General features: G+C 41.9%; 1 protein-coding gene across 2 annotated transcripts in view; it reads left to right on the top strand.

Moving 5' to 3' along the window:
* Positions 1 to 13,125, top strand: part of Unc13c (unc-13 homolog C (C. elegans)) — a 435,225-nt gene that overhangs the window by 261,735 nt on the left and 160,365 nt on the right. For both annotated transcript variants that reach the window (XM_013510339.1, XM_005376625.2), the window contains one exon: positions 4,759 to 4,887. In XM_013510339.1, coding sequence (XP_013365793.1) covers positions 4,759 to 4,887 — 129 coding nt within the window. The remainder of the gene's footprint in view (positions 1 to 4,758; positions 4,888 to 13,125) is intronic.

The raw sequence follows: 13,125 nt of genomic DNA, 5'->3' as shown, positions 1-13,125 counted from the left end.
TGCAATCAGACTTTTATGCCATCCCTTCCCCAGAAATACTTCCGAGAAGGTCATCTGTGATGGGCAGCTCTGGATGCCCCCTTACAATATCCTGCAGAATTTAGAACATTCCGTGCTCCTTCCTCCGGAACCACGTTCCTCCCTAGACTTCCTGGACATCCCCCTGTCTGATTTCCCCCTGTCCCATTGTTCCTTTGAGGGCTTTCCCCTTGTGTCCTCTCATTTGCCTGCTGTCACAGCGGGAGAACTGCATGGCGTTTTCTTCCTGGACCTCTTTGCTCTTCTCCTCTCCATCCATACTCACCTGGCGTTCTCTTAAATCCCCTTTAGTTTATCATTTCCCAACTTATACCTTAAACCAAGGCATCTCCATTACCACAGATTCGCTTGGTCAAATAGCAACTTGGAAGTGACCTTTTGCCCACTGGAGTCCCCGTTTTACACTGTCCTAACTGAGCCCTGACCTCCCAGGAGCAGGCTCCCCTTCAAGTCAGAGGCCAGCAGCATTGGCCAAGTTGCCAGATGACCGAAATGCTTTCTTCTTCCCGTACCAGTCTTCCAAATGGCCAGCAAATCCCGCGAGTTTTTCCTACCATACCCCCCCCCAGACTCGGCATACTTCTAACAATTTTCGGTCCTGCCACTTTGGTCCATGTCTCCCCTTCTCTTGATGAGTTTTTCCCTAGTCTCACAACTGATCTTTCTCCTTTTTCCACAGTTCACCTTTAGGCAGCACAGGGAACTTTTTAATTCTTTTTTAAAAATTTTAATTAGCAAGAACTTGTGCACACTTATGAAACTCAGTATATTGACACAGTGTGAGCTGATCAAATCAGGGGTTTGCACTTCTGTCTCTGAATCAGTGCTTTATCTTTGGAGCCTTGAATTCCTTCCTTCTCATAGTTCATTCAGCATGCAGCAGATCATAGTGAACTGCAGTTGTGTCTGTGCCGTAGAACACCGGATCTTATTCCGTCTTTAAGGCTATGTGTTAGGACCTTCTATCCACCCACCTCCTGTCCCCCAGCCCTCCCCTCTCAGACTGCAGTACTCAATTGTACTACACGATTGGCTTTTTAGCTTCACATATGAGAAAGAACAGGTAGTATTTGCATTTTTCTACCTGGTTTATCTCACTTAACATAATGTCTTCCAGTTATGTCTGCTTTGCCACAAATATCAAGATATCCTCTCCCTCTCCTCCTCCCTCCCTCCTTGGCCCTCCTGTCTCTGCCCCTCCCTCTCTCTGTCTGAACAGTGTTCCGCTGTGACATAAATCACACACTGTGTGTCCGTTCGTCCCACTTGATACTCTGAGTGACTCCGCTACCCCCTAAACATAAAAGTCTCTGCGATATTCTGAATTTATTTCCTTAAATGCCCTGAAGGGGAATGGCTGGGTTCTGTAGTAGATCGATTTTTGTTTTTCTATGTGGACTCCACACCACTCTTCCTAAACACATTCCCCTCAACAGTGCCTAAGAGTGCCTTTTGCTCTGCCTCCTCCCCAGTATTTATGTCATTTTTCCCTTTTTGATAATTTTCTGACCCCTGAGGTGTTATTTCATGTCGTTTTGATTTACATTTTCTTGATGGCTAGCAATGTTGACTATTTTTTCACATATTTGGCCATGTGTGCTTTTTTTGAGAAGTACCCAGATGATTTTCCCATTTTAATTTGATTTTTTTTTGGCTTTTTGTCAAACTTCTGAACTTCCTTGGATATTAATCTTCTGTTGGATAAATTTTATTCCATTCTGTAGCTGTCACTTTATTCTGTTCATTACTCCTTTGGCTGTGCAGAAAATTCTTCAGCTGATAGCATCTTATTGTCAATTTTTGCTTTTATGATCTTATCCAAAAAATCATTGCCTATGCACATGTCTTACTGCCTCTCTGCGTAGTTTCCGGTCTTATATGTAAGCCTTTGATCTGTGTTGAATTGGTTCTTGTAGGAAGTGAGACACAGGGATCAAATTTTCCTGTCCTGCCTGTGCAATCCTGTGTCTCCAGCATCATTCATTGGATGTGTGTTTTGGACATCTTAGCTGAAATCAGTTGGCCCGAGGTGTGTGGGTTCACATCTGGCACTTCTGTCCTGTGGCACTGGTTTTGATACCAATGCCATACTGCCTTGGTGATGATCACTCCGTAGGAAGTCTTGAACTCAGATATTGTGATGCCTAAAGCTTTGGTTTTTTGCGCAAGATTTATTTGGCTATTCCAAGTCTTGTGTGCTTATACCCTGGTTTTAGGGTTGTTTATCTGAGTTCTGTGAAGACTGATATTGGTATTTTGATAAGAATGGAGTTGCATCTGTAAATGGCACTTAGCAGTATATAAACTTTTATATACATTCTTCCAGTCCATGAACATGAAAAGTCTTTCTATGTTTGTGTTCTTTTGTCAGTGTTTTGTAGTTGTCATTGTAGAGGTCTTTCACTCCCTTGGTTAAGTTCATTACTAAGTATTTTGTTTTTCTGTACCTACTGTGAGTGGAATTGCTTTTGTAATTTCTTTCTCAGATGTATAGAAGAGCTATGGATGGTTGTGTTTTTATTTGTTCTTACTATTTTGCAGAATTCATTTATCAGTTCTAGTAGTCTTTTGGTAGAGTCTTTGGGTTTTCTTAGTCACGTTACTGCAAACAGGAAAACGTGACCTCTGCCCTTCCCAGTCATATGCCCTCCATTTATTTTTTTTTTGCTTAATTTCTCTAGCTGGAATCCCAGCACTAGGTTAAATAAGAATAATGAAAACGGACATCCTTACCTTCTTCCAGATCTCAACAAAAATGGCTAAGCATGGTGGTAGACAGATATAATTCCAGCACTCTGGAAGTTCAAGCCCAGCTTGGGGAACTTGGCAAGACCCTGTGTCACAAAGTGCTGGGGATGAGGCTTAGCACAAAGGCCCTTGGTTTCAGTCCCCAGTACTGAATGGGAGGGGAGTACAGGGGAGGGGAGGTGCTGGAGGGGAGGGGAAGTTGGGAGCTGATCTACAGTTGTGATTTCTGCTGTACCCTAGTCTAGCTTTGGTGTCAGGGCAGTGCTGGCCTGGTCAGATGAGTTAGGTGCATTTCCTCCCTTTCAGTTTCTTGGAATAGTTTATAATGAATTGGTGTCCACTCATCCACAGTTTGGTAGATTTCAGCAATGAATCCACTTGGTCCTAAGCTTTTCTTTACTGGGAGAATTTTCATTACTGATTAAATATGGTTGCTAGTTATTAGTCTCTTCAGCTTTCCTATGTCTTTGTGGTTTAATTTTGATGGTGATTTGTCTGGAAATGTAGCCATTTCTTCTAGGTTTTCCAGTTTGTTGGCTTAATGCTGTTCACAATAGTCTCAAAGATTCTTTATGTTACTGTTGTATCAGTTGTAATGTCTCATTTTTCATCTCTAAATTTTGGTTTGGGAGGTCAGTTTTCTTCTTTACCTTGGTTAGACTGAGTAAAGATTTGTCTATTTTGGTTATGTTTTCAGAAAACCAACTCTTTATTTCATTGATCCTTTAGATATGTTTTAGTTTCTATTTTTTATTTCTATTCTGATCTTTGTTATCTATGCTTCTACTAATTTTGGGTCCGGGTTTAATGTAGGTGTTTACTGCCATAACTTTCACTCTTAGTACTTTTGTTTCATCCCATAAAGTTTTGGTATGTTTCAAGAAATTTTCAATTTTCTTTTTCATTCTTTAATGGCCCATTATTTGTTTAACTGGTCTAATGTCCAGTTTCTATCTGCCTTTGCTTTCCATTTCTGTGTGCCTTTATTGATGAAGCAAGTTTTTGTAGGCAGCAAGTTATGGATCTTGTTGTTTTATCCATTCAACAAGTTTGTATCTTAATCAGACAGCTTCATTCACTTATATTCGGTGTTTGTATTGATGTATAAGGATGACTACTATATTTTTACTACTTTTCTTCTGTTTACCTTGATTATCCTTTGTTCTTTCATTCTTGTCTTGTTCTTGTGTTGGAGTAGTATTTCTGTATCCGTAGGGTTGTTTTCTCTTTCCTCTTTGTGTATTCATCTTCTAGTGAGTTTTACACTTCGCATGTTTTCTTGATGATAGTCACTTTCTTCTCCCTTCCTTCCCAGTATAGGCCTCCCTTACACGCTGTGTGTGAGGCCATGCTGGTGGAGAAGAGAGAAGGGGTGTTTTCTAAAAGATAAAAAGTCTGGTACTTTGCTCTTCTGCACAATGTCCAACTCTTTCCCATCTGGATCAGAACCAAGGTCCTCCAGAGGGTCTGGGTGAGCTTCCCAATCTCCATTCTCCTCTTATTTCTCCTCAGACTCCCTCTGCTTTCACTGGCCCCTGGACCTCTCCTGCTTCCCTGAAACATTCCTGCCTCAGGTCAACACGCACCATCACATAATATATTTAATCACTTGTCTTACTCACTACCTGCCGAAATTTAAACCTGAGATAAAAAGAATTTTTCTTTATTTTGTTTACCAAATAGCACCGTTACCTGACACACAGTGGAAAATATTCATCGAATGAGTGAATGGCATCACATGAATGGACTATGTCGTTGCTATCCCTTCTGGTGCTTCTATTTGAATGTTCACAGCCAAGAACATTTCCGAGAAAATGTTACATCAGAAAGTTAGGATAACTGCTTATACATTGGCCGTGTATAAATGCTTCCTTCACATAGACAAATGAACTGAAAGCATCATTAGATGCTGTTTGAGATTTCGATGAGGCTGCAGTCTTGCCCATGCTGAGGGGTCCAATCTGTCTGCAGGTCCTGGAGCTGCAGAGCCCGCCGCGGGCCAGCACAGTGGTGAAGGACTGCGTCCGTGCCTGCCTGGACTCCACTTACAAGTACATTTTTGACAACTGCCACGAACTCTATTTCCAGCTCATAGACCCGGTAAGAAAACTGTGTGTTTTCTGACCTCTGCTTTTTCATTCCTAATGTTTGTTTCCATAAATTCACAATGACACTAAGTGGGAAACTATGCTCATTTACTTCACATTAGCTACAGGCTTGAGAATTTTCATGTTATTTCCTCACATTTGAGCATCCTTTTCATATATGTGAACTTACTCAGTTCAACCTTATGCAGTCATTTTCATTCCTCACTTTAACATCAGGCGGTGAAGTCGGATATTACTGTGCAGGGTTTTTGTGTCAGGAATCAGCTTTGTGAGCAGTGAGGGATTTTCCCAGGTCACACCACGGGGGAGTGGCAGATTTGGGACCAGATGAAAGGACAGCTGCTCCTGTTTCTGCATTGTTCCCTAAACTCAATGCTCCCCGTACATTTTACCTCATGGAAGAGACAGAAGGATACATTTTTATGGAACAAGATGGTTAAATTATTATAATGTACATTTTTATCAAGACATATTTCAAAAATACAGAAAAAACGCAGAGTTATCAGTTGTACATATGCTTCCCACCTAGAGAGCCAAATGTCTGCATTTAGTAATATTTGTCCTCTCGGTACTGTTCAAAGGATCTCAGTGTTAGAGCGGCATCTCACTGTGCACGTTTTGCTCATGTCACCCCTCTCTTTTGCAGAGATAAGTGGGGCTGTTCTATCAGAGAGTTGAACACCCTTCAAGACACGCCTAGTGAACTAATTCTTACTTTCTGTGAATTATCTGTGGTTTTTTTCTTTAGCTTTTGAAGAAATTAAGTCATATGTTTTTCTTCTTTTTAATTTTTAGTTTTATCAGTTTGTGTTTGTAGTCTATTGTGATGATTGATACATTGTGTCAACTTGAGGAGTCTAGAGGTTTAACTAAGTGACTCAGCAGTTCTACATCCTGGGGTGGAAAGGACCTGCCCTGCCTGCTCTAGGATGTTGTTCATTGTGTCAACTTGAGAAGTTTAAAAGTTCAACTTTAAACTTTAAAGTGATTCAGCAGGGGGCCAGGTCCCTTACTTTATGAACATCCTCAGCTTGTGGCAGAGGAGGGCATGGAGATGGTGTGGGCCTGGGTGGGTAGCCAGCACACAATGTAAGGAGGGAAAAGAGGCTTGCTTCTCCCCACTTTTGCTCTTGCTGCTTTTTCTGTCTTCTGCTTCCTTGAACAGCTGCCCCTGTGCCTGGCCACCTTGCCTTGGAGCCAGCTGATTACAGACTGAAACCTCCACAAACTGTGAGCTAAATAAACCTTTCCTTCCTTAATTTTGAGCATTTGGTATTTTGTCTCAGCAAGGAGAAAAAAGTAACCAAGACATATCATGATTACATTTTTTGTAAGGCATTGGTCCATGCACAGAACATACCTCAGATCTTTTCCATCCCCTCCCTCCTTCCCCCCCTCCGTTTCTTGGTCTCCTTCCTTTTCCCAAAAACTCTGTCTCCCTACTTCCCATTCTTTTATTTTGCTGTTTATTTGTATTTTGGGTTTCTCATATCAGAGAAGCCATGAGATATTTAAACTTGTGTGTCTGATTTGTTTATTTCACTTAACATGATGATCTCGAGGTGCATCTATTTTCCGACAAATGATTCAAGTTTATCCTTCTTTTTGGAAGATTAGTACTCCACTGAGTATAAAATTACCTGTTAATACTTTGCTGATTTTATTCTCTGGGACTGCTTGAATTTTACTTAATTTGCAGAAAATTCTAAAGTAAGTCCCAGATCTTATCCTTTGCAGGTTATGTGGTGTTCATATGCTACTTTTTGCTTCCTAGCATGCCTCTTTTTACGCACTGGAGTTTTTAATGCGCTCTCTGGTATACGTACTGCTACTGCTTCTGGAAAAGTGGTGTTTGGGGTTGACTCTGCAAACCGGCCACTGCCCGCTCCCCTTCACCCCCTACACACGCATGACTGTGTATCGCCCATGGAAGCCTCTGGTCACCTGGGCAAGGCAAATTCTAGAGACAGACTTTGGGTTAAAACAGCAGTGCTTTCCCACACAGCACTGAAGGTGCAGGTCATGGGCCGTTACCCCCTTCTGGGACCACTGATTTCTTTGCATGACAGGAGAGAAAAAAATGAATGCTGGAAGTTGGGATTGTGTAAGGAAAACAAAATATAACCACAAACTTATCATAATATTTATCAACTGTGCTCATGGCTCCCAGTCTAGGAGCCTGATTCTCGGGGCTCCTGGGCATGAAAGTGGCCGGCGCTTTGCCACTGGCTTGCTTTGTTATGGCTTCCCATTGTCTTTCTTCTCTCTTCCTCCCTGAAGAAGCATTCTACATTTTTAACATCCTTGTTCTTATTTTACCTAAAGGGTAAAATCCAAACTTACTATATATAGTGAAAGGCTGCGGTGGTACATGAGGGGCAGGGGTCACTGGAAGGTAATTACTTGAAGGGCACCTCAAGGGTCAGGGACTCTGGCTAAGCTCATGTGATAAGGTTTTTGCTGAAGGCAGCCCAGGCTGAGCAGATCTACCCAGGCGAGAGGGGGGAAACTCCATCCAGTATCAGAATGTGACTGAAACATCAGGGAAGGGAGATCTGGGCTACATGGACAAAGCCAGAGTTTTGTTAAAACTGGGCAATATAGAGACTAAGGCAGATGCCTCAAAGCCGAGGTCCCATTACACAGAGGGCTTAGGGGAGTCTGAGCAGAGCTGGCCGGGAGAGAATCTCCACCACCCTGGCCTATTAGTTCACAGCCAGGGAAGGAAGCAAACTGCCAAAGCAAACATAATCATAAGGGTAAACCAGTTAAGCAGTTTATTTCTTTGTGTGTGTGTGTGTGCATCGGGAATTGAACTCAGGATCTTGTGCTTGCCAGGCAGGTGCTGTGCCACTGAGCTATATCCCCAGCTCTAAGCAATTTATCTCTACCAGAAGGCCTTGTAGGCATTTCCTATAAATCAAACATGCCTTTACCATGTATGTCATGTGTAATAAAATGTAAATAAATTGCAACATATCCACATAAATTAAACGTAGATTAATATTTTCTAGCTTGCTTTCACAAATACATATTTATAGTATTTGCTACTGAGTAGTTTTCTTGTTAGGTAGGTAGAAGTGAAGTCTGGTTAGTGGAGAAATGCTTGGAGCTGAGCTCTGTTTCTAAGAGACCCTTCCATCGGCACAGTTATCATTTGCAACCCCAGAAGAGACACCTCAGGGTCTGAGTGACGGGGGACCACTGCTCCGCAGATCCCCTCTGCGTTCGTGTAGGAGTAGTCTCGTGACCAAGAGCCGTTCCCCTCCACTGACAGCCACTCCCTTCTCCCGCCAGCTCATGATCGTGTGTTTCATGTCACACATCTGACCTGCCTCCAAATTCTGATGGTTTTGCCACAAAATTAGCATCTTAACTTCAGATGCACGCCGTGTCCAGGGTGTTGCTAGCTTGGTGCTTCTCCCCGCTGCTCACGGGAGTCACGAAGCCTCTTCCTCCTGGCTCCCCATGCTTTTGCCCCAGCCCTGAGGTCTGTCCCCGGCAGAGCAGCCAGAACCAGCCTTCCAGTCTAGCTCTCAAGGGATGATCCACATGCCTAGCGTTCATGTCAGACACAGCCCCCGAGTCTCTGTGACCGGGCTCCTGTGCCCTGCACACCCTACTCACTGCCCGTCTTGACGGAGGGCTCTCTCCCGGCCCACAGCACAGTGGCATGAATAGGCTGCCCCAAGCCGCAGTTATAGCCCTACTTCTCCTGGTGCCCAGTACGGGTTCAAAACAGGACCTGCTGACTGACAAAGAATAGACATGGTTTACCTCAGATGACACTAGAGAATCTCTAGGTGTGCTTGGCCCTTCGGAAATGAGACATGAAGGGGCGTCCATTCGCAGTGGACTGTGTTGCCCTGGGACATGCGGCAGGTTTTGGGCGATGAGACCTGGGAGGAAGAGATGGGGGTCACTTCCCAGCCCCCGCCTGCAGCGCCTTCCACTCTCTACTCTGCAGTGACCGTGAGGGAACAGGTCCCAGACGCACAGCTGCTGTGGATAAGGTCACCCTGGCAGCTTCAGTCTTTGGATATTTTTAAGAAACTATCCCTTACTGCAAGAAGTCCCTGACAGTAGAGATTTGTCTGTTACCACAGCATAAACTGGCTTATTTTGACTCACTCACCTTCGAATCCATTTCCACCTGTCATAGAAACTATTTTAGGTATAACCATTCCCTCACGGGATGAACACCCAACTCGTCATCATTGTCAGAAGGACCTGTGAGGTCTGAGCCCTGCCCTCCCTCCCTGCCCCATCTCCACCTGACTGTTTGCCGCGGCATTCTATGCACTGTGACGTCTCTGCAGCACGGTCCCCACCTACCTGGAATACCCACCCCAGGTAACGCCAGCCCAGGAGACCTTGGGGACCTCTCCCGGCTGGGTTAGCGGCTTCTGCTCCCTCTCCACGTACCTGACAGTGTGTGACATCCCTCCCGGTGTAGGACGCGCTGCTCAGCAGGCATGTCGAGGGACATCGGTCTCACCTGTCTCTTCCACGAGGCTCTGAGTTTCATCTTTGATTCTGCAGTGCACACAGGCATACCTAACCCAGAATGGGAGTGAGGAGTGGACTAATTATCTAATAAAACAAACTTTATAAAAGAATTACCTTGATCAGTTATGTATAGTCTCCTTCAAAAATATGATTTAAAAACCTATGGTCAACAACATGATCTCTGATATCAAAACCCCTGAGCTCCAGCCCCAGCTCTGTTGCTTAGTTTTGTGGCCTTGGATGAAGTATTTAGACTCTTTATGCCCCAGTATCATCATCCAGACAGTTTTGCTTCTGTATTGTGAGTTCCCTCTAGATGGTACAATCCCTGGAGCCAAAAATCAAGAATTGCAAGGCTATTAGACACAGTACAGTTCTGATTATTTAAATGTAGAAGCACATATTCTCTCTCCAAAGGGATTATGAAGAACCATCTAAAAATAAAATCCTTGGAATAAAGAGAGGAAACTTATTTTGTGGAAAAGTCAGAATAGTTGCAGTTTAAAAAAGGAAAGAATATAGAAGTGCGGCCTCCAGCTTCAGTCAGTGAGGGTGACCTGGGCTGAACCGCCTGGCTCCATGTTTGTTGTTCAGTTTAGCCTAACCCAGAACCACAGCATGGCTGTGTGGACAGAAGGATTGGCTTCCTGCACAGAGATTCATGAGGGATCAGTCTATAACCAGGAGAGATATTCAGTCAGCAAGCATACACCCAGCACTGTCATATGCCAGGCACAGGAGTAGGTTCTGAGGATATCTCAGGGACAAAATGGTAATTTAGGGCTGGGGATGTAGCTCAGCGGTGTAGCGCCTGCCTGGCAAGTGCAAGGCCCTGAGCTCGATTTCCAGTACAAAAATGATAATTTATTTAAAACTTTAAAATAAATAAAAATTTCAGACAGACTTAGAAATGCTTCATCTTATCCTTTTCTGGAATAACATCTCTCTAATGTAGAGATGGAAAATCTGTCATCTCATGGCTACTTTAGGAACGCCGGAAGAAGAAATGAGTTGTGTAATATAAACTTGGATTATCACCAATTCAGAACACGTCTATTTTACTAAAGTCAGTGTAAAGAGGCCCTCTGGGGGAGGAGGAGGATAGGTAAGACTGGCTTTTAAAATGTATTTTTGAAGGAATGTTCCTCAGCTGATGCCACAGCAACACTCAGTTCCACAGAAGAAGTTAATAATAGAACTTCTTCTGTAGACCAAAGGTTTATCAGTTAACTTCTGTGTTCCTATTCCTGCCCTATCCTGACCTAGGAACTTCTTTATGCAGAAATAATCCACGAGAAGATGCTGAAAACAAAGTAGTTCTCTTTACCTAAACATTTTGTTATAATAACGTCAAACATTTTGTTATAATAACTTTAAATATTTTGTTAAATTTTCAGTAGTTTATTGAATGACTGCCTAAGGAGATTGTACTAAAATACACCTGGTTTTGTGTCCAAAACACACCTACGCTTTTAATTTTGAAGCTCATCTGGCTATTGCCATTAGGCTAACAGCAGATCTCTCAGCAGATACCCTACAGGCCAGGAAAGAGAGAAAAGCACACTCCAAGTCCTAAAAGAAAATAACTACAAACCAAGGGTGCTATAGCAAGCAAGTTTATCGTTCAGAAATTACAAAGAAATGAAGTTCTTCCAATACAAGCAAAAAGTGAGAGAATTTATGACCACCAGACTAGTCTTAAAAAGTGCTTGAGGGAATCCTACATCTGGAAGGGAAAGAAACATAACGACCATCATGGTAGCATGGGGAAGTGTAAATCCCCCTGAAAGAGGGGATAGACAAAGGAGAAGGGGAAAAGTACCAGGCACTGTCAAAACTAGAATGAAATTAATAAAATGAGGGGAATAATTCCTTCCCTATCAGCGATAACCTGGACTGTAAATGAACTAAATTCTCCAATTAAATAATACAAATGGGCTGAATGAATGAGAAAAGAGACCCAGTGGCATTCCGCCTACAAAAACGCACTTCACAAGTGAGATACACAAAGACTGAGCATGATCTTCCAAACAAGGAAACTCACAGGTAAGCAGGGGTAGCTCCACTTCAATTTCACAAAATAGACTTCAATGTTAAAGCTACAAAGAAAGCAAAGAGAGTCACTGTATAATCATCCTGGAGTCAATTCAACAGGAAGACATAGTGACCCTAAGTCTGTATGCACTTACGCCGGTGTCCCAAATTCTATAAAACAAGAGCTGTGACATCTGAAAGGGGAGACAGCCTCCAATAAAATAATTGTGAGGTTCTTCAGCAACCCACTTTCATCGATGAACAGATAATCCAAAGAATAAACCAGCAAGAAAACATCATAAGTACACTACACCGTAGATCAAACAGACTTAGCACTTACAAAACATTCCAGTCAGTATCTAGAGAATACACATTCTTTCCATTGATGCCTGGACATTCCTCTACATCATACCATATACTAGTTTTAAGAAATTCAAAACATTAAAATTATATCCTGCATCTTTTCTGATTTGAATGAAATAAAACTAGACATCAACAAAATAAGAAATATTAGAAATTATACCAATACACAGAGACCAAACAATACACTTTTGAGTAAAAAAATAGGTTCTTGAAGAAATCAGAAAGAAAATTTAAAAATTCTCCAAACATATGAAAATGGAAACAAATTATATCAAAACCCATCAGACATGATAAAAGTGGTACTCACAGAGACGCATATACCAGTAAGTGCCTAGACTCTCAAAATAGAAAGATTTCAAGTAATCTAAGAGCTTAGAAAAGCAAGAACAAACCAGGCCCCAAATTAATGGAAAGAAATTAGAGAGATCAATGTAGAAATATATGAAATAAAGGCTGGAAAAAATACAAATGATCAATAATCCTGAGTTGGCTCTTTGAAAAAAAATCAAACCTTAACTACACTAACCAAAAACAGTGGATGATACAAATAAATGAAACTAAAGATGAAAAATAAATATTACAACTGAAAAATATATTACTGCAAAAATTGTATCATTAAACATTATTTTGAAAAATTATATTTTGGTAATTTGGAAAATCTAGAAAAAATAAACAAATTTCTGGACATACATGGTCATACAGGTGTACCAAGTGAACAGGCCAACAGCAAGTAATGAGACTGACTCAGTAATAAAGAAGTCACTGGAACAAACAGGAATTCCTGAAGTGGGGTGGTTTTGCAGTTGAATGTTACCAAATTTTTAAAGAAAAATTGACACCAACTCCTCTCCAATTATTCCAAACCTTTCCAAACTCATTCTCCTAGACTGTAATGATCCTACTACCAAAACCAGAAATAAATGTGACAAAAATAGAAAACTATAGAAATGTATCCTTGATGAATTTAGATGCAAAAATTCTCAACTACAAACTGGTAAACTGAACTCAATACCAGTAACACAAGAAAAAGATCACTCACCAAGATCAAGCTGATTTCATCCCAGGGATACAAGGTTGGTTCATCATACATAAACCAGTACATGTAAATTACATTTTTAAATTGACAAAAGAATGAAAGATAAAATCATCTAATCACCTTAGTAGACACAAAAAAAGCATTTGAAAAAATCAACATCCCTCGGAATAGAAGCTCAAACAAGTTAGGTAGAGAAGGAATGTACTTCAGTATAGTCAAGCTTACATAAGAGAAGCCCACAGAGCTTCACGCTGAATGGAGAAAAGCCTCAGCTTCCAAGCATTTCCT

Source organism: Chinchilla lanigera, unplaced genomic scaffold (assembly GCF_000276665.1).
Source record: "Chinchilla lanigera isolate Chin_1 unplaced genomic scaffold, ChiLan1.0 scaffold00008, whole genome shotgun sequence".
Lineage (NCBI taxonomy): Eukaryota > Metazoa > Chordata > Mammalia > Rodentia > Chinchillidae > Chinchilla > Chinchilla lanigera.
This window is presented reverse-complemented; position numbering and strand designations above follow the sequence as displayed.